At 45.1% G+C, this 23,605-nt stretch overlaps 1 protein-coding gene across 3 annotated transcripts; it reads left to right on the top strand.

Annotated features, from left to right (window-relative positions):
* Positions 1-1,588: 1,588 nt before the first annotated feature.
* On the top strand, positions 1,589-17,332 carry LOC118315213 (bromodomain-containing protein 1). Of its 3 annotated transcripts, XM_035642302.2 has the most exons (11): positions 1,590-1,952; positions 4,293-5,683; positions 6,037-6,412; positions 7,322-7,450; positions 7,667-7,979; positions 9,235-9,987; positions 10,076-10,202; positions 10,612-10,742; positions 12,544-12,638; positions 12,939-13,093; positions 15,589-17,332. In XM_035642302.2, the coding sequence occupies exons 2-11, from the start codon at positions 4,311-4,313 to the stop codon at positions 15,776-15,778; spliced, it is 3,642 nt and encodes a 1,213-aa protein (XP_035498195.1). In that variant the 5' UTR covers positions 1,590-1,952; positions 4,293-4,310; the 3' UTR covers positions 15,779-17,332. The 3 variants fall into 3 exon arrangements, with proteins under 3 accessions (XP_035498198.1, XP_035498195.1, XP_035498197.1); XM_035642304.2 differs by lacking the exon at positions 12,544-12,638 and having other exon boundaries at positions 15,589-15,754; XM_035642305.2 differs by lacking the exons at positions 12,544-12,638; positions 12,939-13,093 and having other exon boundaries at positions 1,589-1,952.
* The last annotated feature ends 6,273 nt before the right edge of the window (positions 17,333-23,605 follow it).

Here is a 23,605-nt window from a genome sequence, read left to right as displayed (position 1 = left end):
GTGACAAGGCAATTTAAAGTGTAATACAGTAAAAATAAGACATTAATAATTTGTATTTTAAAAGCCAATGACTGTTGAAAGCATAAAACAATATGAAACAAAAGTGTCATCATGCAGGCTGCCCTTTGCCCTCTCTGGAGGACATTCCCATCCCTACCCACCCTGGCCATCACCTCTTCCAGCTGTTGCCCTCTGGGAGGCGCTGGACATCGGCCAAGACATGCACCTCCAGATTCAGGAGCAGCTTTTATTCCACAAGCAATTTTAACTTTAAACGAGAAAAAAAAATCATAAGCACTGTCATTGAATCCTGTGCTACACACCTGCACTTTATTTCATGTAACTCAGTTAAATTATTTTACTATTTATTCTAGTTTTTACCATTTTCACACTCTCTGCTCTATGTTTTTAGTGAATGTGTGTTTTTTGTATTTTTATGTTTACACCATAGAGTTGCATTTTAATTTTGTTGTTTGTACTCACAATGACAACAAAGTCAATTCTGACTCTGATGTATGTAATTGGCTATTTTGATATATAGTATATTGTCGATAACCCTGATTTTAATGACCTGAGAGTTTTAGCAGATTCCCCTGGTGGGGAACAGACAAAGTTGAAGCTGCTTCCCACTGTGATGGTTTGACTTTGGGAACACTGATTAAACTTGATCCTGCTGACCTGTGGGGTCCGGACGCTTCGTAGTGAACACGTATCAGACATGTATTTAGGCCTGAGACCATTTAGTGCCTCAAAGAGAAGGAATAGGATTTCAAAACCAATCGTTTGACACCGGAAGCCGGAGCAGTGATGTGATGTAAAGTGCTCCACTTGATTGGCACTCGGAGACCTGCATTTTTAATATCAATGTTTACGTTAAGGGAAAATGTGGTGTTTTAAAATTCATATTTTTTGTCTATCCAACCCCTGGGGTGTTTTCAGGGATACATTAGGAATGAATTATAGGTATCTTAAAAAGATTCTTTTTTCAAAGTGAAACATGTAGTTTTCTTGATTTCATTGTATTTTATTTATTATTTAGCTTTTCTTTTTCACGTCTGCACGCTCCCAGACTTGTCATCCACTCTCTGGGGCCTGCTCTCTTTCTCCAGCTGGTTTCTGATAAACAGTACCAGTACAGGCCGTATTTAGGCCTGAGACCATTTAGTGGCTCAGGGACAAGTAATAGGATTTTAAAAACCAATCGTTTGACACAGGGAGCCGGAGCAGTGATGTGATGTAAAGTGCTCCACTTTTGATTGACACTCGGACACCCGCAAAGACACTACAGTTTAGCTCTCTCACAATAAACACATGGACACGTCCATGGTTTATTGCAGTCCATATCTCTGTCGCAACTGGTTAACAGGGACAACAATGTGAAATAACACCAGACTTCAAATTCAATGAATTGTAATAATAACAATAAGAATCAGTATTATTATTATTATCATTATTATTATTATTATTATTATTATTATGATTGCCGCCACCTACTGGAGAAAAAGCAAATTATCACCATTATAGAAAAGGTAGGCTGTCTTCTGTACATTCTGTACGCGGTGACGTCACGACGCAGCGACGCACACAGCGTACCGCATTGTTGTTGGGGGAAGAGAAGCCGGAGCTCGGGCAGCCGCGGAGCGCTGCCACTTGTGACTGCCTTTTAACAGTTCTGCCCTTTTTTTTTTCCTTTTTTTTTTTTTTTTTAATAAAAAAAACAGTCCGGCCCCGTCGCCGTCCGCCCCGGTCACGGTAGAACACCCGGGCCCTGGGCTCCGTCGCCCTGGATACCCGCCGGCCGCGCTCAAGTCACACGCGGGTCAGCGCGAGCCGCGGCCGCCCGTCGGACGAGCGGACCGAATGTGGATCTAGCTGCCGCCTCGCTCCGCAGGCCGCGCCGCCATTGCTGCCGTCTTTGCGAAGCGGAATTCGTGGGGCGAAAAGAAAAAGGGGTGAGTTCAACGCCGTGCCGCGCCCCGCCTCTTCGATATGTGTCACCCCGTGGCCTGGGCACGTTTGGACCCCGAAGACAACCTGCGCTGCTCCGGGGGAAAGCCAAACTCCCCCCCCCCCCATCGAGCCAGCGTCTTGTTGTGTTGGTCGCCATATCTCCTCCCCCACTCAGTCAGTGTGTAATGCTAGCAGGCTAACGGTAGCCCGAGGTTCGTGGACGGAGTGTCCCCTGTGCCTTTTGGGGTCGCCGCCTCCTCTACAGCGCGTCGCCCGGGGTCGGTCGGTCTTCGTCTCGCAACAGACCCGCACGCGAAGGGGTTCACGTCGACGCAGGTTCGATTGCTGTCGCCGGGGCCAGGGCTGTGGTTTCGGTTGAGGGGGAGCTAACGTTAGCCGTGGCTAGCAAAGACGCCCGTCAAGGGAGAAGAGCAGACGAGCTGCTGCTGTTAGCCTGCGATGTTCGACAACAACAAGGGTCTCTCGGCGGCCGACGGGGGGGGGGGGGACCGGGGACCTCCATGAGGTCGGCGTAGTGGCGTCAAGGGCTCTGCGCCTTCCTTTTCATTCATCCAGTGGACCTTATCACATGCAGTGTGTTTCCGCCCCCCCCGCACTGTCTACTACACCACATTACACCAACTGAAAACACGTTGATCTGAGAAAGGGAAGCTGCACAAACCCACCCTGCAGCCTCGTCCCCTTCAGACGCCCGCGACGGCATACGTGTTGTTACTCTGTTGTTACCCCCCCCCCCCCCCCGGCTACTACTCAAAGGGGATCTTTTCCAAAAGCTATTATTACACCAATAAGCAGGTAACGACCGACGGCAGCAGCACCACTAGTTCTCAACGTCAGCCCGTTGCAGGCCACGAGTGCTGTCACTGCGTTTAGCTCCTGACGGAAACAATGTCGATCTCAGAAGGTTCGACCACACCGGGGCTTCCAATCTTAAAGCACCTAGCGTCACTGCGCGAAGCCTCTCAAGGTATAATTGTTCCCCAGAGCTGCGTCCTACCGACATTTTCATTCGTGTCTAATCTGCACTGCATTTTTCGCAATACACAAATTTTCGCCACCAATGGTAAACGGTGCCTTTTAAAAATATCCCAGAGCCCATGGTGGCCCCCAGGAACGGTCACATGCGGCAACTAGAACCTTAGAATTCTTACCTTTGAGAAGATGGAGCCATCACATTTGTAAATGATCAAGTAATTCATCATTTGGCAAATGTGTCGCTGACACATCAAAGTAGTTTGGTTTCAGTCGCTTGCAATACGCCCATGCATCATGCACATCACAGACGTTCCATGACGCGATGATGAACCTAAAGGATCGTCGATCGTCGTCATCAACTTTTTGACTGTTTAAGTGCCAAATTCCAGACATTCAATAGGTTCATGGTGTGTTTGTTTTCATTGTTTATGGCGTAAACTGAATATCTGACCAAATGAGTGTTGGTCAGACGGACCTAGATCTTCAGTTTGGTCAGCTTGGGCTCTGGGAAACTGCGATGGACATTTTTATAAAGTCTTTCAGTAATCAAGAGAATAATCTTCAGATCTAAACTCTAGTATGCAAACTTGAACATTGTCTGGTTTTATTTCTGCAGCCTTCTGAGTCACAATTGGATTGTTCCTGAAATAAATGTAAAAGCTCCTCCGATTTTACTCAGGCAAAGTTCTTTAGGTAAAACATTGAGCCGTTCGACATTATTTGCTTCATGGGGGAAAATGTTTATTTTCCTCAAGCTAAAGTATTGTAAATAGATTAGGTATCAGCACTGACATATCACGGACTGACATTTTCAAACAATTGCCAGCCTTAATGTAGTCAGGAGAACATTTGCATAATTAGCATCACCCAGTAACAGTTGACAGGGGCTAATATCTGCAGCAAATGAGACTTAGCTGTACTATGTGCAATACATCACAATACAATGACAGTAAATGTTAAAAAAATGCTGTGGGATCACATAAATCCGAAACACGGGACCTGCAGAACAAGTATAAATGACATACTAATTTATGGACAAAAATGTAAACTAGTGTGTTTTCTTATTGCATGATTTTCTATGATTGAAGGCTGGAGGAGGTGGCGACATCCTTGTGTAAACACATTAACTGCCCAACACTGCCTTGAAGGCAACACTGAGGGTTTGAGCTGTTAATCATTGGTGCAGCTTGGTGTTGGATCCAACACACAATGCTCTGTGTGCTGGTTGTTGCTTCACAGGGCGAGCCAATGACATGGAGAAAAAAAACGTTGTTGTTCAGCAGTCGCTTCCGCAGCATCACATTAGTCAGTCATTGACGCTGTTGTTTCATTTCTCTGGTTTTCAGGGTCTTTGCTGTTTCAACATGAAGAAAAAAGGTCGAAATCACCGGCCGGCTGTGCTGAAGAGGGACTCTTCGCCCATCAAGCCGTCGCCCAACCGGGAGACACTGACGTACGCACAAGCTCAGCGAATCGTGGAGCTGGAGGTGGATGGCCGCGTGCACCGGCTCAGCATCTACGACAAGCTGGACGTCATCGGCGATGACGACCCTATGGCTCAGGAAATCATGGAGTGCAACAGCAACAAGGAGAACAACGAGAAGCCCCAGCAGGTCCTGGTGCGCTCTGTGCGCCTCAAAAACAACCAACAGAAGAAGAACGCGGCACTCATGGCCTCACACGGCACCAGCGGCTCCCACGGCGGCACCGGCGGCCTGTTGGAGCCAAAAGTTAGAACGGTTGAATACAATCTGCCGGTGGTGCCGAAGAGGCCGGCAGCGTATTACAAATACACAGAGTGGACGGCGGAGGAGCTGGACGAGGAAGTGGAGTATGACATGGACGAGGAAGACTATGCCTGGCTGGAGCTCATCAACGAGAAGAGGAGGAGCGAGGGCGTCAGCCAGGTATCGCACAACCTGTTTGAGTTCTTAATGGACCGCTTCGAGAAGGAGTCTTACTGGGCCACACAGGGTCAGAGTGACTTGCAGTCGCTGGTGGACGAGGACGCCGTCTGCTGCGTCTGCATGGACGGAGACGGCGCCGACAGTAACGTTATACTCTTCTGCGACTCCTGCAACATCGCCGTGCACCAGGAGTGCTACGGCGTGCCGTACATCCCAGAGGGCCAGTGGCTGTGCCGCCACTGCCTGCAGTGTCCATCGCAGCCCGCAGAGTGCGTCTTCTGCCCCAACCGAGGCGGAGCCCTGAAGAAGACGGACGACGACCGCTGGGGTCATGTAGCCTGCGCTCTGTGGGTCCCCGAGGTCGGCTTCTCAGACACAGTTTTCATCGAGCCCATCGACGGTGTCCGCAATATACCGCCGGCGCGCTGGAAGCTGACCTGTTACCTGTGTAAGGAGAAGGGCGCAGGAGCATGCATCCAGTGCGACAAGATCAACTGTTACACTGCCTTCCACGTGAGCTGCGCCCAGAAGGCCGGCCTCTACATGAGAATGGAGCCGGTCAAAGAGGTGACGGCGTCCGGCGCCAACACCTTCTCTGTGAAAAAGACCGCTTACTGCTGCGGCCACATGCCCGAGGGCTGTGACCGACGGCCCCTCAACATCTACGAGGAGTCGCACCCGAAAAATGGGGCCTGCCACAAGAGGTCCGAGAAGAGGGGGAAGGCACGTGCCAAGGGCTGGCAGAAGAAGAAGAGTAAGAGGGCGGAGCCCGAACCGGAACTGGAACCAGAGACACCCACCAATGCTGGTCCCAGTATCACCGCCTCAAGGTAGGCCGGTGACCAGAATGCATCTCACTATTATTATAACTCAATATGTAGTACAATTTTCAAGAGTGAATTCATACCTGAGATATGATAAAATATGTGCAGGACGAGACGTCTTTACATCTTTACATTCACTTTGTTATTGACATTAGAATAACTACAACGTGGTTCTTAACTTATAACTGTTACTTGTGTGACAAGCCAGAGATTACATGATGTATTATAGATATAAATATAAAAATACATGTTTATGTAGCAGGTTGTGTTTCAGCTTACATTACCCCCTCTGAATACTTACTGAAGGAAATGCTGAGAATGTATCGACTAATATCTCTTTTTGCTTTCCTGTGGTTCAGTTTTGACACCATCCTGAACCAGGTGGCGGTGCAAAGGAAGCGTTCTTTCGTCGAGAGCGTGCTGAGCTACTGGGTGCTGAAGAGGCAGTCGAGGAACAACGTGCCACTGATCCGCCGGCTGCAGGCAAACCCCCAGCCCCCCAAAGTCAAGCAGATGGTCGGCGCTGCCGATGCGCAGCGGCTTCAGAAGGGTGGACCCTCTAAAGCAGTTCATCCGACCGACCTGAAGCCTGCGTGTCTCCTCCAGGACCGCGCGGAGACGAACCAGGCGCTGAAGGAGCAGCTGAAGGAGTGGCACCGCCTCCGCCATGACCTGGAGCGAGCTCGCCTGCTGCTGGAGCTCATCAGGAAGAGGGAGAAGCTGAAGAGGGAGGAGGTAGAGTCAACTCCACATTTACCTGAAATCTCTAGAGAAAACTGTAAAGGATGACAACAAGTTTCCTGTTTGAATTTATGGTTTATTTCTTTCTGTCTACCACACACAAAAAGTCCAGCACTACAACCTCATTTATCAACTTTAGTTTGTCTTTGTACTTCATCAATTTGATTGAAACATTATTTATTTAATTCATTAAATGCTGTTCGGAGTCGCTTATGCTGCGTTCACACCGGACGTGATGCGAATTTCCGTGCCGCTTTTCTCGCGCGAGTTTGGTCGCAAGCAAACATTTGCGCTTATTTGCGTCATTCACGCATATATTTACCCGTTCAATTCCTTCCACTTTCTCCGACAAACCTTATCTGAACAAAGACACACACACACACACACACACACACACACACACACACACACACACACACACACAAACACACACACACATACACACATTAAAAATGAACTGTTGAAGGATAAAACTTCCTTGATCACTTTCTGCCGAGCCCTATCCTACTCACCCGGTCACATTACAAATACCAACATGGTCCGGCTGCCCACACAGTGACAGTAGTGATCCTCCATTCCTGATATACTGACAGGATGTCTAAAACAGGTGTTGGAGGGAGGATCTCAATGCTCATTGGCTATCGTGTCAGCGCGTTAAGTGAATATGTCGCGGGCAACGCGAATTTACATGATTCGCGTCACGCTACTCGCACCATTCACGTCTAGACGCGTCTTTGCATTGACTAAAAATTCATCTTGCGTGTGAACACCCCATTAATCTGTTATAATTTGTGCTGAACACCAACTTAGTGAATTTAACTGAATCTTTGTTCCAATAAACAATAACTACACAAACCCTTACATTCACACATAGGACCCTGTTTAACTGTGTCCTCTTGTCAGATGAAGCTGCAGCAGTCGGTGCTGGAGGCCCAGCTGACCCCCTTCAACATCCTGCTGAGAGCTGTGCTCAGTCAGCTACAGGAGAAGGACCAGTACGGCATCTTCGCTCAGCCCGTCAGCATCAAGGAGGTCTGCAACCATTTCCCAGTCTCCAAAAAAACATGTGAAGTGATAACTTGTTGGGCAGTAGTTTGTTCTTGATATTTGGGAACAATATACAAAACAAAATATTCTAAACTCAAAGGTCCACTTACTAGCTTTAGAAGTAAGTGAATTGAAGAAAACAAAGGACTGCGTGTAATGAAAGTGAATTCCTGTAAATCTTCTCCTCTGTCCTCCCGCAAGGTTCCCGATTACCTGGACCACATCAAAAACCCCATGGACTTCTGCACCATGAGGAAACGCATCGATGCGCACGAGTACAGGAGCCTGGAGGAATTTGAGGTGGACTTCGACCTCCTTATCGCCAACTGCATGTCCTACAACGCCAAGGACACCTTCTTCTACAAGGCAGCTCAGCGGATGCAGGACCACGGAGGAACCATTCTCCGCCGGGCCCGCAGGGAGACCGAGCGGATTGGCTTCGACTTTCCCAGCGGCTTGCATCTGCCTGAAGCGCCAAAACTAGAGGCCCCGCCCCCCTTCTCGTGGGAGGATGGTGAGTTAACCCTCTGGAGCCGAGTGTTTTACTTTCTGTTTGCTCTTGAAAAACTATTCAAAGTGTCACCGCCCTCTTGTATATAAACATCATATTAGAATTGTCAGAAACCTCTAAGGGTTTTCTTTTAAATACATGATACTTAATTGGTAAACTTTTCAAACAATTCTTTCCACCGTGATGAATGTTCTAGTCATGTTTGTGGGGTGTTGTTTGTACCCCGAAGCCAGTTAAAATACCCGATGGCAGATTAAATATAAGAGAAAAAAGTCACTATCCGGTCACACATTAACTTAAATCTTGAAAAAATATCTAAAGAATGAATGTAAGTGTGCTTGTTTCTGCTGAATGTCGCAGGTACAAACCCTTGAAGCAGCTTCATTTGCCATGAAATGTGAAGTAGTAAAGAAAGCAGCTTTTGTGTCAATGACTTTAGCTGTCATTTGAACAGTTGAAAGGTCCGTCTTTCCTCTCGGATTTATTTCAGCAGCAGGGGCAGACCAGAGTGCAGTTCAGTGCACAACATCTAACTGTATGTTTAACACCTTTACTGGAGGAGCTTGCCAGGTGCCTGTGCTGATCAGTAGGCTGTCACAATCGTACTCAGAGCCTGCAGGACAACCCACAGTGTTGCCACATTGCGGAAATCAATGTCCTGCTGCCTTTGGTCCAGATGCGCGGTGCGACCAGACCTGAAGTTACTGCACTTGTTGCCGCTTTCTCTGTTAAAGTACAGGCAGACTTTTGTCTGGTTAACTCGGTCCATGTTTCACTCTGTGGCTCGGATGCTAGCACTTAACAGGCGCCGTTACATTACGTTGATGCATTCTTTTAGGAACCGATAAGCAGAAGGGAAATGTAACTTTTTCTCCCGGGTACCCGGTAACACTACTCTGTCCTTACTCAGCTCTCTCCCTCCCTCTCCTCGGGAGATTCTACAGCGCTCCGTCACTTCCTTGCTTGTCAAAAAAAAAGCCCTCGTAGAATCGTGTAATTGCGACTTCATGACATTTCATGAAATTCTCAAGCAGCAGCAGCAGCGGCAATAATTTTTACGTTTTATGGTTCAAAAAAATGAACGTTAAGGAAACCCTGATGTTGAAGTGTCAGCTGAAGCACCAAGGAAGGGTGAGAAATTAGAGTGTCTATTTAAGCAGTGAGGGCAGTTGAAATAGAAGTTCTGGAGTGATGGAGTAGCGTTATCACTGTGATGATTTCATGTGACTCCGACTGACTGTCTCTATGTCTCTGTCAGTGGACCGCCTGCTGAGCCCCGCCTACCGACGGCTGACCCCTCTGGAGGAGCAGCTGAAGGAGCTGCTTGAGAAGCTGGACCTGAGCGCAGCAATGAAACACAGCCCGTCCCGCAGCAAGAGGCTCAAACTGCTCAAGAAGACCATCATGGAGGTCCGCAGCGAGATGAGCCTGAAGAAGTCCCTCCCGCCGTCGCCCGCTGCCCCGGAACCTGGCCCGACCCACACCGAGTCAGACGAGAAACCACTACTTGAACCCCTGGCAGAGCCCTGCGCGCAACCGGAGGAGAAGTCTTCACCTCCACCAACGTTAGACCTTTTGACCTCACCGTCACACCTCAACATCACGCCCAGCGACTCTGAGCCGCCGCCACTGAATCCCATCAAACCCAGCATGGACCAGACTCCCATGGAGATCGAAAGTGACACCTCTACCTCAGTTCCCCCAGACACCCCCAACGGGCACATCCCAGACCCGCTGCTCCCCAATGGTGACCTCAACACCGAAGCCTCCAGCGCCTGCAATCGACGGACCAACATCCTCTTCCGCAAGTCTAAGAGTGCCAGCCCCCAGAAACCACCCAAGACAGAAGAAGCGTCCGCTGTGCCACCAACGTCGCTGGGCGCTAAAACCTTCCTGTCGGTGGTGATACCTCGCCTGGAGACACTCCTCCTGCCGAAGAAAAGAACCCGCAGCAGCAGCGCCGACGGGGAGGAGGAAGACGAGGAGTCGCCAATAAAACGCCTTGGCACAGGTACCCACTCGGAGAACAGCTGTCATGTTTACCTTTGACTATACTGTGAAAAGTTATGTGACTTTGTTTTTTTTGTTTTAATCTTAAGGAATAGCGAATGGTTTTGTGGTGGAAGAGGAGGAACTCCTAGCATCTCCTCGGCTGGTGGAGCCTCGTCGCCGCTGTGCTTCCGAGTCAAGCATCTCCTCAAGTGGGAGCATCCTCTGCGGCACGAGGTTAGTCCAGAGAAGTGCTTTTTGACTGATATCGATCAAGTTTGAGTTTTATGATCATCAGCAACAATTACAAACTAGTGACCAAGTCAGTGGTTGGCATCGAGGAACAGGGTGACATTATAGGAATGATGGAGAAAAATTTGTAGGTTGTATGAAATTTCCCTTAAATACACCGCTCTTTATACTCCACATGTATAATCTATGTTATAATCATATAGTATATTTTATATTTGTTCTACATGTTGATCGAATAAAAAAGAAAATGTAATACCATGATGTTATATATCTAATCAATGAAGAAAATAATTGCCACATTAATTGATAAAAATAATCAGCAGTTTGATTCTTCCATCAGATCACACACACGGTGTTTCTGAACAGTTTCTGACCTTCCTCTCATTCTCTTCAGCACCGTCATCGTGTCAAAAGGTGGCAAAGGGCGGTCGATGGCGGCCCGACGCAGCACCGTGGATGACAAGAGCGCGTTGGTGCCCTGCGTCGAGAACGGGGAGTTCACCAAAGCGGCCAAAATCTCTCCAGGTGAGTTTAGAAGCGTCATGTCAGCTCAGTCAGTGACGGGTGTTACGTGATGAATGTGCGTGATAGCATGGCAGCGCGTCGATCAGTCGGTTCTCTTCTCCGTCTGCTGGAGACGTTGACTTGAACTTATTGAGCTGTCCCCCTCTGTACAGTGAGTATACTTACACTGTTAATGTGCCAGCGTGCACTGTCCCCCCACATCACCACACTAATCCCACACTTTCCCTCGCTGACCCTCAAACTGAAGTCCCCACATCTGGATGAAATCAGCAGAGACCCAAATGTTCGTTTAACACCAAAGGAAAACTACGACAGGAAGCCTGTGATGGACAAAGAGGAAGTGAAGTCTGTCATTTCCTCTGTGGGGTTCAGTGAGTTACAGGCTCATGCCACAGCCACGCAGACAATATCCAAACCTGGTGCACAGGTAAAGTCAAATAAGAGCAATATGTTTAGTCTATTTATATTTATTTTTAAAAATACATGAGACTAGTTTTCATTTAATATTTGTTTCATTATTTGACTCTATTCGAAATGGTGAAAGTAGAAAGACGCATCAAGAGCCACCTTTACCACTTTTATTTTTAAAGTTCTGTTAAAGTTCTGACCACTCCTGCCCTCTATAATCAAATCGTAATCAAACAAATCATCCTTTTCTTGATTGATTTACCTGACATAAAATCCAGCACAGTCAATGTTTAGTTAGATTAAGTTTATAAATGTCGAGACGACTTCAGACAAGCAGTGCTTTAGTGTGGTACCGGCCTCGGGACAGGTATTGTATCTGCACTCATCTTTAAAAATGTGTAATGACACCCAGCGTGCGTGTGTGTGTGTGTGTGTGTGTGTGTGTGTGTGTGTGTGTTGAAGGCTACATCCATACTAAATGGATTAAAGTTTTAAAACTAAAACAATGTCCATCCATTATCTGAAATAATCTCCCTCCATACTAACACACCTGAAAAACTATATCACGTGGCCATTCACGTACACTGGGCATGTGCGTGCTGGCAGATCGTCTCCTCTGCAGCTGGTTGCTTTGTTACAGAAAAACCAGGAACAGCAATGGTGAAAATTCAGAGCTGGATTTTTTTTCTCGTAGACCAATGGCGACGTGGAACTGTTACTGACAGCAAGTGTTTACATTCACCGCCGGTAGTCGAGTCACGACCGATGAGAAGTGTAGTCCAGGCAACCGTGTCATTGTTTTTAGATATACGACTAGATATTGAGATGAAATCTGTAGCCTCCTTAATCATATGCACCTTATTTTTCATGTTGCGCGCACACACACACACACACACACACACACACCCACACCCACACCCACCCGTCTCTTTCAACGAAGAAGAAGCGCACACCGCACCAGCTTCATTGAATTGATACCAAAGCTTCAGTCAACCGATTTCATAACGTATTATCACAGATTCTGAGTGGTATCTAATACAACCAGATACCGATTTGTATCGGGGAATCTTTACACCCCTAGTAGGAACCCTGCAACAGTAGATGCTGAATTCAGCTCAACATGGAAAGACTCTGTTGTTAAGGACTTCTCGCCACCTTCTCCTCAACACGTGTGCATCCTCATGATTGGCTCTGGAAACATCCACTTCCCCATGGAAACGTTTTGTACAAGCTGCCTTGAATCTGTACTCCGATGTTTTTTAAAGGTAGTCTTTAAAAACGTGTATGTGAGAGAGAGATAGTGAGTTTGTGTATGGCTGTGTTCAGACGACTGCTTGTGCTCTGTGTCTGTTGCAGTGAATCCTTCATAACTTGCTTGTCGTTGTTCCTGTAGAGGTGTGGAATCCCACTGCTGCTTCTCCATTTGTTCTGGAGCCTCTTAAACTAGTTTGGGCTAAATGTAGTGGATTTCCCTCCTACCCTGCCCTGGTGAGTGAGTGTCAGTCCGCTCTGTGTCTCATTACCCATCTGCCCCCCCCCTGTCATCGTGCGTGCCGTAGCTCGTGATTTGTGCTCACAGCCATGCAGGAGCTTCCAGCTGGCCAGTAGCTGCTTGGTGTGTGTGTGTGCGTGCGGTCAGCCGCTTTCGCTCAGAGCGTTTCCGGCTCGACTCGGCTTTGCATGCTTGTGTCTCTGAGCGCGGGCTTCCCCCCTGTGCGACCACCGCCAACGCTGTGATTGTGGCGATGCCGTCTCGCTCAGTCTCCGCCCCCCCGTCTGTCTTCACAGATCATGGAGCCCAGAGTGCGGAGGAAGGGGTGTCAGCACAACGGGGTGGAGCTTCCCCACCCGCCGCTGGACGTTCTCAGAGCCGGAGAGCGGATGCAGTTCAGGTCCGCAGAGAAACTCTTCCTCGTCCACTTCTTCGACAGCAAGCGCAGCTGGTGAGGATCTCACCGACTCACTTCTCTGTTCGCAAAGTTGCTGTCGAGGAAAGAGAAAAGATACCTGGTTAAATAATCTGCCTGTAAAAGCATGAAATAATCCAGGGGTCTGATGTTTTCTTTTTTGTTAAGTTCCTGGAATTTGGAGACAGTTTTGGTAGAGAAACAATCTGGGGAGGCTCGTGTTTAATTTCAGTCCTAATGGCCCAGAGAAAGAAACTGTTCTCGAGTCTTTGTTTGACCTTTGATGTTCCTGTTCCTGCCCACCAGAGGGCAGTACAGTAAACATTTTGTGACCAGGAGGGGAAGGGGCTTTTGGAGTAAAGTACATTTTTGATGCTGTTAATGGGACCAGACCACAGCCCGATTTATTGTCATAGGTTACCATGGAAACTGAAATCTTTTTATATAAATTTTACAACATTCCCACACACATAGATATTAAAGCAATTTAAAAAAGTGATGCAGTAGAAGTTGTAGAAGTTGAAGTACAGCAGCTGTTTTACGTCTATTTCTGCCCAACTTCACAGGGAGGTGCAAAATGGGAAACTTTGTCTGAATGACACCACTGAGAGGTTAAAAGCTACAGGAGACACCAATGAAGTAAAACATAGTGTTGAGTAGGGCTGAATGATTAATCGCATTTGCGATAATATCGCGATATGATAAAATGCAATTTTCTAATCGCAAGGGCCGCGATTACACGCGTCACATGATACGCGAGCGAGTGAAGTGCTCAGTGCAAAGAAAAAACAGCAGTCACGCTGCACTTTAACCTGCTGCGCAATGGCCTCGTGCTCGTTAGAACAGTTGGAAAATGATACAGCGGAGACTTTAGTGTCGAAAAGGAGCAGCACGTCGGTTGTGTGGAAGTTCTTTGGTTTTAAAAGGGAGGATGCTGCGCAGGGTCAGGTGCTTTGCAGAACATGCAGTGCTACCGTTGCTACTTCAGGGGGCAACACCACCAACCCGTATCAGCAATTGGCACAGCGCCACAGCCGCGGTTGTTGGCGCCGCAGTGTACGGCCAACAAGTCAGTGACAGTAGTGACGAACACAGAACTACACGAGAGTTGTTTGAGACTGTTACTCCGAATGAAAATGTCTCACGTGGCACCGTGAGGTGACGAACACCACGACTATTCCCTCATTAGAGAGACAGACTGCTAACAGAGAGAGAACTCTCTCCTCTTCAACATATCTCGCTCTCTGTCAGTGTGTGTGTGCGCTCGCGTTGTGCTAATTATAATCGCAAATCGAATTGCAATCGCAATATCTGTTAAAAAAAAACGCGTTTCGATATTTTCCCGAAATTGTTCAGCCCTAGTGTTGACACAGTTTAAAGGTGACATATTATGTTATATTCAGGTTGATACTTTTAATTTGGGTTACCACTGGAAAATGTTTACATGCTCTAATGTTCAGAAAAGGCATCAGTGTTCTCATACTGCCCATTCCTGCAGCTCCTTTTCACCCTCTGTCTGAAACGCCTGGATTTCATTGAGGCCGGCCTCCCGATAAAGCCCAATCTGCTCTGATTGGCCAGCTGGTCCAGTCTGTTGTGATTGGTCAACAGATTTCGAAATGCATAGAAAATGTCACGCCTCTTCACCAGAGAAGTGGAGATTCTCAGATTGCAGGCCGTAAAGAGTCCCACCTAGACATCACAGTGGGAGAGAAATCGAACCAGTGGTTCAGAAGAACATATTCATTGAATATATCGTCTATAACTATTTGTTCATATATAATATAGTATATTTAACTCATAGTAGTAATATACATGAGGTGGACCCGACCTCCGTGTAAGTCGCCATGTTTGCTACGTCGAGTTGAACACGATTACACAAAACGGTCCAGAATACGTCGTATTTGCGGTGAATGTTCAGCGCTGCCGGAAATGGAATTAGAGGTGCGCCACCACAAAGTGTCCCCTGTCGGGTGCTCAGTTGATTGCTTTTTGAAACTTGACGACCAGGAAAAGAACAAAAATTACACTGGAGCTTTAACTTCCAGTAAAAATCCTGATTTGACGTTTACGTGTCCACTCGTCTTTTTAAGTTCAGCTGACAATTATGCCAATTTTAACAATTGTAATACGGTTGTACTAGATAAAGCTAGCAAAAGTAACAATAAGTATGAACAGAAGTAGTTCTAGTAGTAAGTTTGTACATAGTCTCTTTCACAGATAGGTGTCTTAAATAATTGTCATCATGATAATGATAATATATTTTGCAATGACAATCATTAATCATTAATACTGACTAAAATGTTTTTTAAAGGACAAATCAGACAGATTTGGAAACAAATTCACTTCTCGAAATCAACAGTGAGAATGGGCATCAGCGCAGACATTAGAAGTGAGGACCAGTCACTGAGTCAATAAAACAGTGATTCGCTAAGAACAGAAACTGCCCAGTCTCTGATTGAAGGTGGACTGAGAAGCAGCCACAACACTGTCACATGTGGCTTGACATATTGTCTTCTCTCTCTCCTCAGGCAATGGCTTCCTAGATCCAAGATGGCTCCCTTCGGGATCAACCAGACGCTCGATAGACTCAAGCTGACGGAGGCTCGCTCCTTCCACGTCCGAAAAGCTGTGCGGTTTGCCTTCGACCGAGCCATGGACCACCTGAACCGCGTCAGCTGCGAGCTGGAGACAGGCGCCGGCCTCGTCGTCACAGACTGAACCGCCCCCCCACCCCGACCCCCCACCATCATCCCATCTCTCCTCTTTGACCTTTCAGCCTTTTGTTTTTAACCCCAACCCTGCAGAGACTCTGTTTCTGCCTCATACGCACAACAACCACACACACACACTTAGTATGTTTACTATATTCAACAACTGGATTGTTTTCACGCCTCCCTGCACATCTGTCCCCTCCCGTCTGAAATACTGTAGCTTGTGGCGGCTATCTCGAATTGTCAAAGAGCTATGCAATGAAAATTACTCGGTTAGCGGGTGCAAAAAGTTGGAAGGAAAAAAACAAACAAATATCATACTTGGGCTGTGAGGACCGAAAAAAATCACGGGTCTACACCTGTTGAATGTGTCGGAGTTTGACCTCTGACCTCCTTAAATGTGCTGCAAGACTGCTGCAACAATCTCACTGCCATGAAAATGTCCATCAGTGTGCGAGTGCGTGTGTGTATGTATGGGTGTGTGAGTGTGATGGCAGCAGCTCCTGTAAATATCCTGTACAAGGTCTGACACTAATTTATTCACTCCCTCAGTTTTTTTGCGACCCCGTGTTCAGATATTTATACGGTCGGAGGTGATGATCCACGTCATTGCCGACACTGCTGGTGCTATCTCTGCAGAGAGACAAAAACAAACATGCATACTGTATTTTTTATTTCAGACCCCCCCCCCTTTTTTTCTTACTTTTTTTTTTTTTTTTTTTACAGTTTTTGTAACTTATTGAGTTCCCAAGCTTCAAGTTCTCTTGTATTTGACATAAATGTTTTTGTGTGCATCTTTTTATTTTTTTACCTGAATGTTTTTACTGGACTACTTTTTTTCTTTTCTTTTTTTTCTTCTTTTGTTTGTACATATTTATATAAAATCTATATAGAAGCTCTCACAGTTTAAAATGCCGAAAGTGCATCATTCACACCAAAAACCAAAAAGATTTCCCACTAATGCGTCTGGTGTGGGTTTTTTTTTTAAATTTTTAATTTTTCTTTTACAGTTTAGTTGTTTTTCAGGTTTTCAGCCTTTTGTTCGTGTGCTGTGATGAATTCAAGTCTTCTGTCAAATGTCACAGAATCATCTTTTCCACATGAGCTAACCTACAGTCGTCTGTAGGGGAGAAGAGACCGTGCCTGTACTAATTTATTGTAAAACAGAAAATGTATATGCATTACTTTATAGAGAGAGTATTGTAATAAAATACTATGGGCACACTCGGAGCCACAAGTAGAGGCCCCTGCTCTTCCTCTGTTGTCTGTGAGTTTTTCTGTTTTTTTATTTTTTTATTTTTTGGATTAATAGCATTAAATCTGAGCGGTGAGGTGATAGTGTTTGATGTTTTGTTTTGGCGGGGCAGTGACAGGAGGACTTGCTGTTTCCTTTGGCCCCATCTGGATGTGGATGTTGTGTGTAAATATATTTGGTACTTTAGCTGATTCTCTGGGAAAAACCACAGTTATAGCCAATGGGAGTGGAAACCAGCCGACAGCAGGCCGGTGGGATTTTTATACTAAAACACTGAAAAATTAAAATATGTTATTGAATCACTGATTGAATGTGTCCTGGTTATTATTTCAAAAATAATTCTTTAGAATCCATTGCAATGAATTATATTTTATTCTTTTAACATCAATAATTGATATTGATTCATTTTGTTTTGATACATGTTTTTATTATTTCGTATTCTTTATGTTCTGGTTTATTTTGCCATCTTGGTTTCAAAATTGTTTTATTCAGTTGTATTTCACATTTTTTTAACTTTCCATTTTACAGGTGCGATTTTCATTACCTTTTATTTTCAGGTAAATTTTAGTGTTCTGTGTTGTACCTGATTTACACTTGATTTGATCCTTGTTTCAATTTTATTTTTTTTGTTATTTCTTTCAGTTATATATATATATATATATATATATATATATATATATATATATATATATATATATATATATATATATATATATTGTGAAGCATGCTGATATTGTATGGTATGTACACAGGAAAAATTATTAGTAGAATTGTCACATGTTTTACACAATGACAAAGAGTATCCTGACCCCCCAACCACAGTGAGAATTGAACAAAGACTTGAGACATAACACAGTCCCTCAGATAAAAGGGAAGTAAAGTTTTGCCCACTTCATTTATTAAAGTTCATAGAGATTTGCGCTAACATGAATCAGGTAGGGGATCATAAACCACTTCAAGTTTAGGGATAAGATAAACTGTTTTCAGGAGAGAAAAAAAGACAAACGGCCAGATTTTATAGAGACTCCCTGTACAACAAAACTCTTCCTTCTGAAATGAAATCGTTGTATGTTCAAAAAAAAAATATTCAAGAATATAATTAAAACTGATCAAATCTAGTTCAAGCCTGTTTATTTTTCCAGAAATGGAGCAAATTTCCTGCATTTCATCAAGCGACCACAAGGTGGTACTGTTGCCTTGTTTCTGAAATATGAGAGAAACTGCTGCTCGGTCAGTAAAAAGATAAAAACCTCGGGACTCCTGGTGGTGTTGATGCATTCACATCCCTGCTGCTCAGAATAACAACTGAGAAATGGGAACTTAACCCACATACTGTTTAATATTCCCCATGATTGTAAATGACACGTTTCTGTCAGATAAACCTCAATGACTTCTCCTCTGCTGTGGCAGCAGAAACCTCCCTGCTCTTATTTACATTATACCCTTAGCCTTATTTTAATACTTGGAAATGATTTCCAATCAAGTAGTGTTCATACTTGTTTTTCTTTCTACTGTAGTTATGTGATCCTATTGTTGACATAGAATGTGATTGAAATATACAGAGTTCACCTTCTTATTCCATATTAAGTGCTTCAGTCATGGTTTCGATGATATGGGTGAACCCACTTTTTTTACTACTAATAACTTTTTTTTTTTTACATTAGCCCATTATCTTGTGTTCTTTTTTCATTTCAATTAAACTGTATCTCATAGATACATAATTAGAGCACAACCTCATAACACATTATGCACAATCTGTAAAGAAAAAGGTAAAGTCCAATTTGTTTTGGACTCTCTGGACTTTCCAGACCAGAGAGGCATGGTAGACCGATATCATGAAAAAGGCAGGATGAGGATCTTAGAGTAGAACCACTTCTCCTCCATGTTGAAATGGGACAGTAGAGACGGTTGAGTGTCTGATCAGGATGGGAGGACTGGGAGGACCCTGGAGTTTGACCCGACACAACTGCACAGGGAAACAATGTATGTTTGTCTCCGTACCCTAATTGTACATAACATTACCATAAAAGACAGTATATCAGTGTAGTAGTATCACGACTATCAATTACGTCAATTTCATGCTGTGCTTTCTTATGGGAACTTTTTGTTTTAGAAACAGCCTGTATAGCTGTGCTGCAACATGCTCTTTTCTTCAGAGCAATCTTGAGGGCTTTGTTTACACGATGCATTAGGACACCGTTTTTGTGGCCAACCTTAACACAAAGCTAAAGCTGAATACCCGCCGTCGCCCCTCTGCCTCGGGATCCTCAAACCTACCGCAGCCCCACTCCCCTGCTCGTTCCTCCTCAGTGCTTTCAAGCTACCCAGCCTTTTTCTTTAACTTTTCCATCCACCGCACCATGCTCCCGAATCTTCCTGCCGCCTTGCTTTATCTCCACTGAACAACTTGCTATAGCAGCAACATTTAATAATGCTGAAAAACAAAAACAAAAAACTCACAACAATAATATGTAATACAACAGTTTGAACACAATTTATTTAACGAATGAATTAAAATGTGACGTCAAAATATACATTGCACCTATTTTCTATTGTGCAAGAAAGCTTCATGATGTGTCATGGGACACGATGCCTCAACAAACAATATGAGTATTTACACATAATGAAGCTGCTAGCTGGTGTGACTGGGTCAGAGAGCCTTGAGCCAATCATCAACCAGCCCAGAGGCTGACATAAGAAAACTAAAGGCCTTCTACTAAAGGGGCCCCCAACAGCTCTTACAATGTTACACAAGAGAGCTTGAAATTTTCTTTTTTTTTGGTCACCACCTTGCACTTTTGCTGTCATCTGGAGCCAAACTCTGCACAGTGGTGATCGTGGTGTGGTGCCACAGTCCCACGGTCCCACCGGCTCAACCAATCACGAGTCAGTCTCAGCTGTCAATAATGACATTTACATAGCATTAAATAGTCAAACCAAACATCAGAAAAACAATGACAGAATACAGGTTTTAGAAAAATGTATTTAATGTCTACTTTGCGTATTTACTTTGGTCCATGTCCCATCCACGAACATGGAGGAGGCAGGGTTTAGAACCTTAACTGCAGCCAGCCACTAGGCGGTGATCTAGATGATTTGGCTTCACTTTTTGGGAGCTGTGTGTGTGTGTGTGTGTGGGCGCGCAGCGCTGTGTTTCCACTCTGCAGGCAATAGGCAACCTTTTTTTTTTCTTGCATATTCACAGTGACAAATTGTCAACAAAGCAGATGCACAAAGGGAAATATGGCATCATTTATTCATAATTGTTCATCATTTATCTATCACACTGCTATAGCCAACAGTCAGTGCAGGCCCACTGACACAACTAAGCTGGTCTTTATTAAAAGACGTTGCAAAGTGTCTCTGTGACACAAGTTATCACCATAACTCGCAAACTGCTAAACAACAGGCGTTCAGAAGTATGCAGATCAACAACACCATACAGTTACAGTATAAGTGATCAGTTTATGCTAAATCAGTGCTGGTATGGTATGTAATCATGGCACTGTGCACTTTGTCCCCTACTATAAAATGTGCTCAGTAGAGCACAAACCTCTGCCATGGGGCGTGTTGAGTCTTATTTAATGCTGTTTAATAAGTAAAAGTTGGTTGCATATATAAAGTTATCAAAGAAATCACATGATCTCAAGTATAGGAGACATCTACACAGCTTTAATGGCACTGTGACCTTGATCGAATTATATACAACAATCCAATTATTAATATTCTAAATGTAGTCGTTCACTCCGGCAGTGCACTAAAATGTACTGAGTACAAATGACTCAATTACAACTCCCCAGCAGAGGTTTTTCTATTTAGTCAAAATAGATTTAAAAATCACAATTAATGAAAACTAAGGGGTATGTTATCATTTCAGTAACAGTATTGGGACTTTCAGGCAGGTATCGTATCAAAGTCCTAACTTTGGGTTTCATGGCAAAACTAGACTCTTAATTATTTTCTAATTAGCAGCAGATATTTGGGGTATTCCGAGCGCGTCGTCCAGCTCAGCCACACACACTCTCCCTGGGTCTCTGGGGGTTAAAATGTCTTTGATGTTGGAGATAATTATCCATGCATGCGGGTAATTAACAGTGTCCATCTCATAAACAAACACATTCTCTCTTGCACACACACACACACACACACACACACAAACACACACACCATTAATGCAGCCGACACCGCTGGAACAATCTGTCTCCTTGAAAAGCTCAGAACCAGCTGGAAACGTCGGCAGAGTCGACCTGGATCAGATCGGCTCGGTTCAGTTTGGTCTGGTGCTTTTTTTATGGGCCCCTGATGGAAGATGCATTTTGTTAGGACTCCCCGCACCTCCTTGGCTCATATAATCATAATTCAAGTATTATCCTTATGTTGTTCAGATAAATATTTGGATTAGATATATGTTGATTCGTTTGTTTGTTCATTCGTCAGCAGGATTAACAAGCCTCCCTACCGTGGATCCCAGTCGGACCTAGCTTCCTCACACCTTAAATGAGAGTCATGGTGGGTAAATAATGGCGAGGGACGATGAGTTTCACTGAGTTTCCAGGTTAAAGGGGGCAGTAAGCGATTTTGGAGAAGCATATTCTGACTGCACTGGTCAGGGTTTGTACCCGCAGCCTTGGGTATGGGAGAAGAATGCACTAACTACAAGACCAAAACCCCTGAGTGTGGTGTCTGCTGTTGGTCTTAAAGCCCTAGTGTGTAATTTTCTGGTGGTAAAGTTGCAAACCACAACCAACTGTGCAACCGACAGGGACACTTTATGGTGGCGCACCGCTGATTCCATTTCCAGTTTCCGTCGGCGCTGAAAATCCAGCGTGAATGCCACGTATTCTGGACCATTTTGTGCCACCGTACCCAACGCGACGTAGCACACATGGAGACACACACGGTCCACCTCATGTAACTATATTTAACTCATTCAAAGTTGACGAAAAAACGTTTGTTCTTTGCTGCAGGTGATCATACATATATGAACACATAGTTATGGACAATATATTGATTTATTGTGAACACGTTCTTCTAAATATTACACACTGTAGCTTTAAGTTATGTTTTCTTTATTTTCAAATTTAATAAAAACAACAACTACTTTTCCCGTTTCAGGTCTCCACTTCCTGCCATTGTGTGTTTCCCGCTGCTGTAATTGTCTGCCCCGCTCTATTGTGTTTCACCTAGTGCAATCACCTCGTCCTCCTGTGTGTATTTAGTCTGTGTGCTCCCCCTGTCTTGTTGCCAGTTCGTCAGCAGCGGGCGTACCGGCAATAGTTCCTAGTGCAGTGTTAATTGTTTTCGATCTCTGCCCGTTAAATCTTTGACATGGTCTTTTGCCTCGGCCCCTTTTGGATTTGTCTGCCGTGTTCTGATTGACTTGTCGTGTACCGACCTACTTTTTGTCATTAAATAATCCTTTTTGAACTCTAATACCTGAGTTGTGCATTTGAGTCTAAACCCCGTGAACCGGTCTTAGCTTCTGTCGCTAGCACGTCTCCTATAGGTCCCATATTATACCCCTTTCCGTTTAACTTGAAGTTTTGATGCTTTAAAAAAATGCATTAGTGGTTTTAAGTACCAAAAAACATCCCAATATGGTTTTATAGCTCTTTTCTCAGGAGCTCTGCAAAGAAAGATTTTGGCCTGTCTAATTAATATATGTACTTGACTGAGTGACGCACGGCCAGGCCAACCCCCTCCTCAAAGCCTCTTTGTGTCTGCTCACCGAAAAAGTAAGGGGTTTGTCCCGGAGCAAGGCAGCTGCCCTGGAGAAACTATCTCCCAGCTCCCTGACTACGCAATATTCATCGGTAATTGATTTCGGCGGCGGCCCGCGACGTGGAGCTGTTGCTCGGGGGGCAGAGACGCCGGACGATGTTATGGACGATGGGGGACTGGCGGCAGTCACAGTACCGGTCCACCACCGTCCAGAACAGCCGGCACACACAGAACCGACAGCTAGTGGGCCGCGAGGTAATATTCGTTGAATTTTACAAAAAGTGTATCGGATTAACATACGCAAGATTGAAGTAGCGTCAGAGCAGATAAAGTCTGTAACACCCTGTGTGGGATTTAGAGGGGAAAAAGAGGGGGGCAACTCAGAAATTCCAAATCTATAAGACCTATTCTATCATGCAACAGCCCGGCAATCACATAATCCAAGAAACAATCGTTTGGATGAGCGACGCCCTCAGAATCATCTGGGGGGGGGGGGGGGGGGGGGGGGGGGGAACGTCTGTGTGTACTTGTACATTGTGTGGACATAAATCTGTTGACTCACCGACGTTATGACGACTCCCCTGCCAAGTGGGGACACGTGCCACATCTCCACAGGGACAGTTACTGTATAAAAGTTTAAAATGGGTTGGGAGACAAAACAAATGCAGATCTGCTATCAGACATCAAACAAAACCTCCTTCAGAAAACAAACAAGTGGTCGTTGTGTTTGTGTGAACGTCCTTGTGAATATATGAATGCGATACGGCGGCGGCTTGTCACCTTTGAAGTTTTAATTCTGCTTGGTGCGACGGAGCCTTGCTCGGCTGAATTGCGGAGTAATTACACAGCAATTATGGC

This window comes from Scophthalmus maximus, chromosome 7 (assembly GCF_022379125.1).
Source record: "Scophthalmus maximus strain ysfricsl-2021 chromosome 7, ASM2237912v1, whole genome shotgun sequence".
Classification (NCBI taxonomy): Eukaryota; Metazoa; Chordata; class Actinopteri; order Pleuronectiformes; family Scophthalmidae; genus Scophthalmus; species Scophthalmus maximus.
This window is presented reverse-complemented; position numbering and strand designations above follow the sequence as displayed.

What these genes read in the sequence shown, in the direction of transcription:
- LOC118315213 (XM_035642302.2), top strand. Translation starts at nt 4,311, where the DNA reads ATGAAGAAAAAAGGTCGAAATCACCGGCCGGCTGTGCTGAAGAGGGAC. An exon ending in AGCATCCTCTGCGGCACGAG is followed by an intron (nt 10,203 to 10,611) that starts GTTAGTCCAGAG and finishes CATTCTCTTCAG; the next exon opens with CACCGTCATCGTGTCAAAAG. An exon ending in TTCCCTCCTACCCTGCCCTG is followed by an intron (nt 12,639 to 12,938) that starts GTGAGTGAGTGT and finishes CTGTCTTCACAG; the next exon opens with ATCATGGAGCCCAGAGTGCG.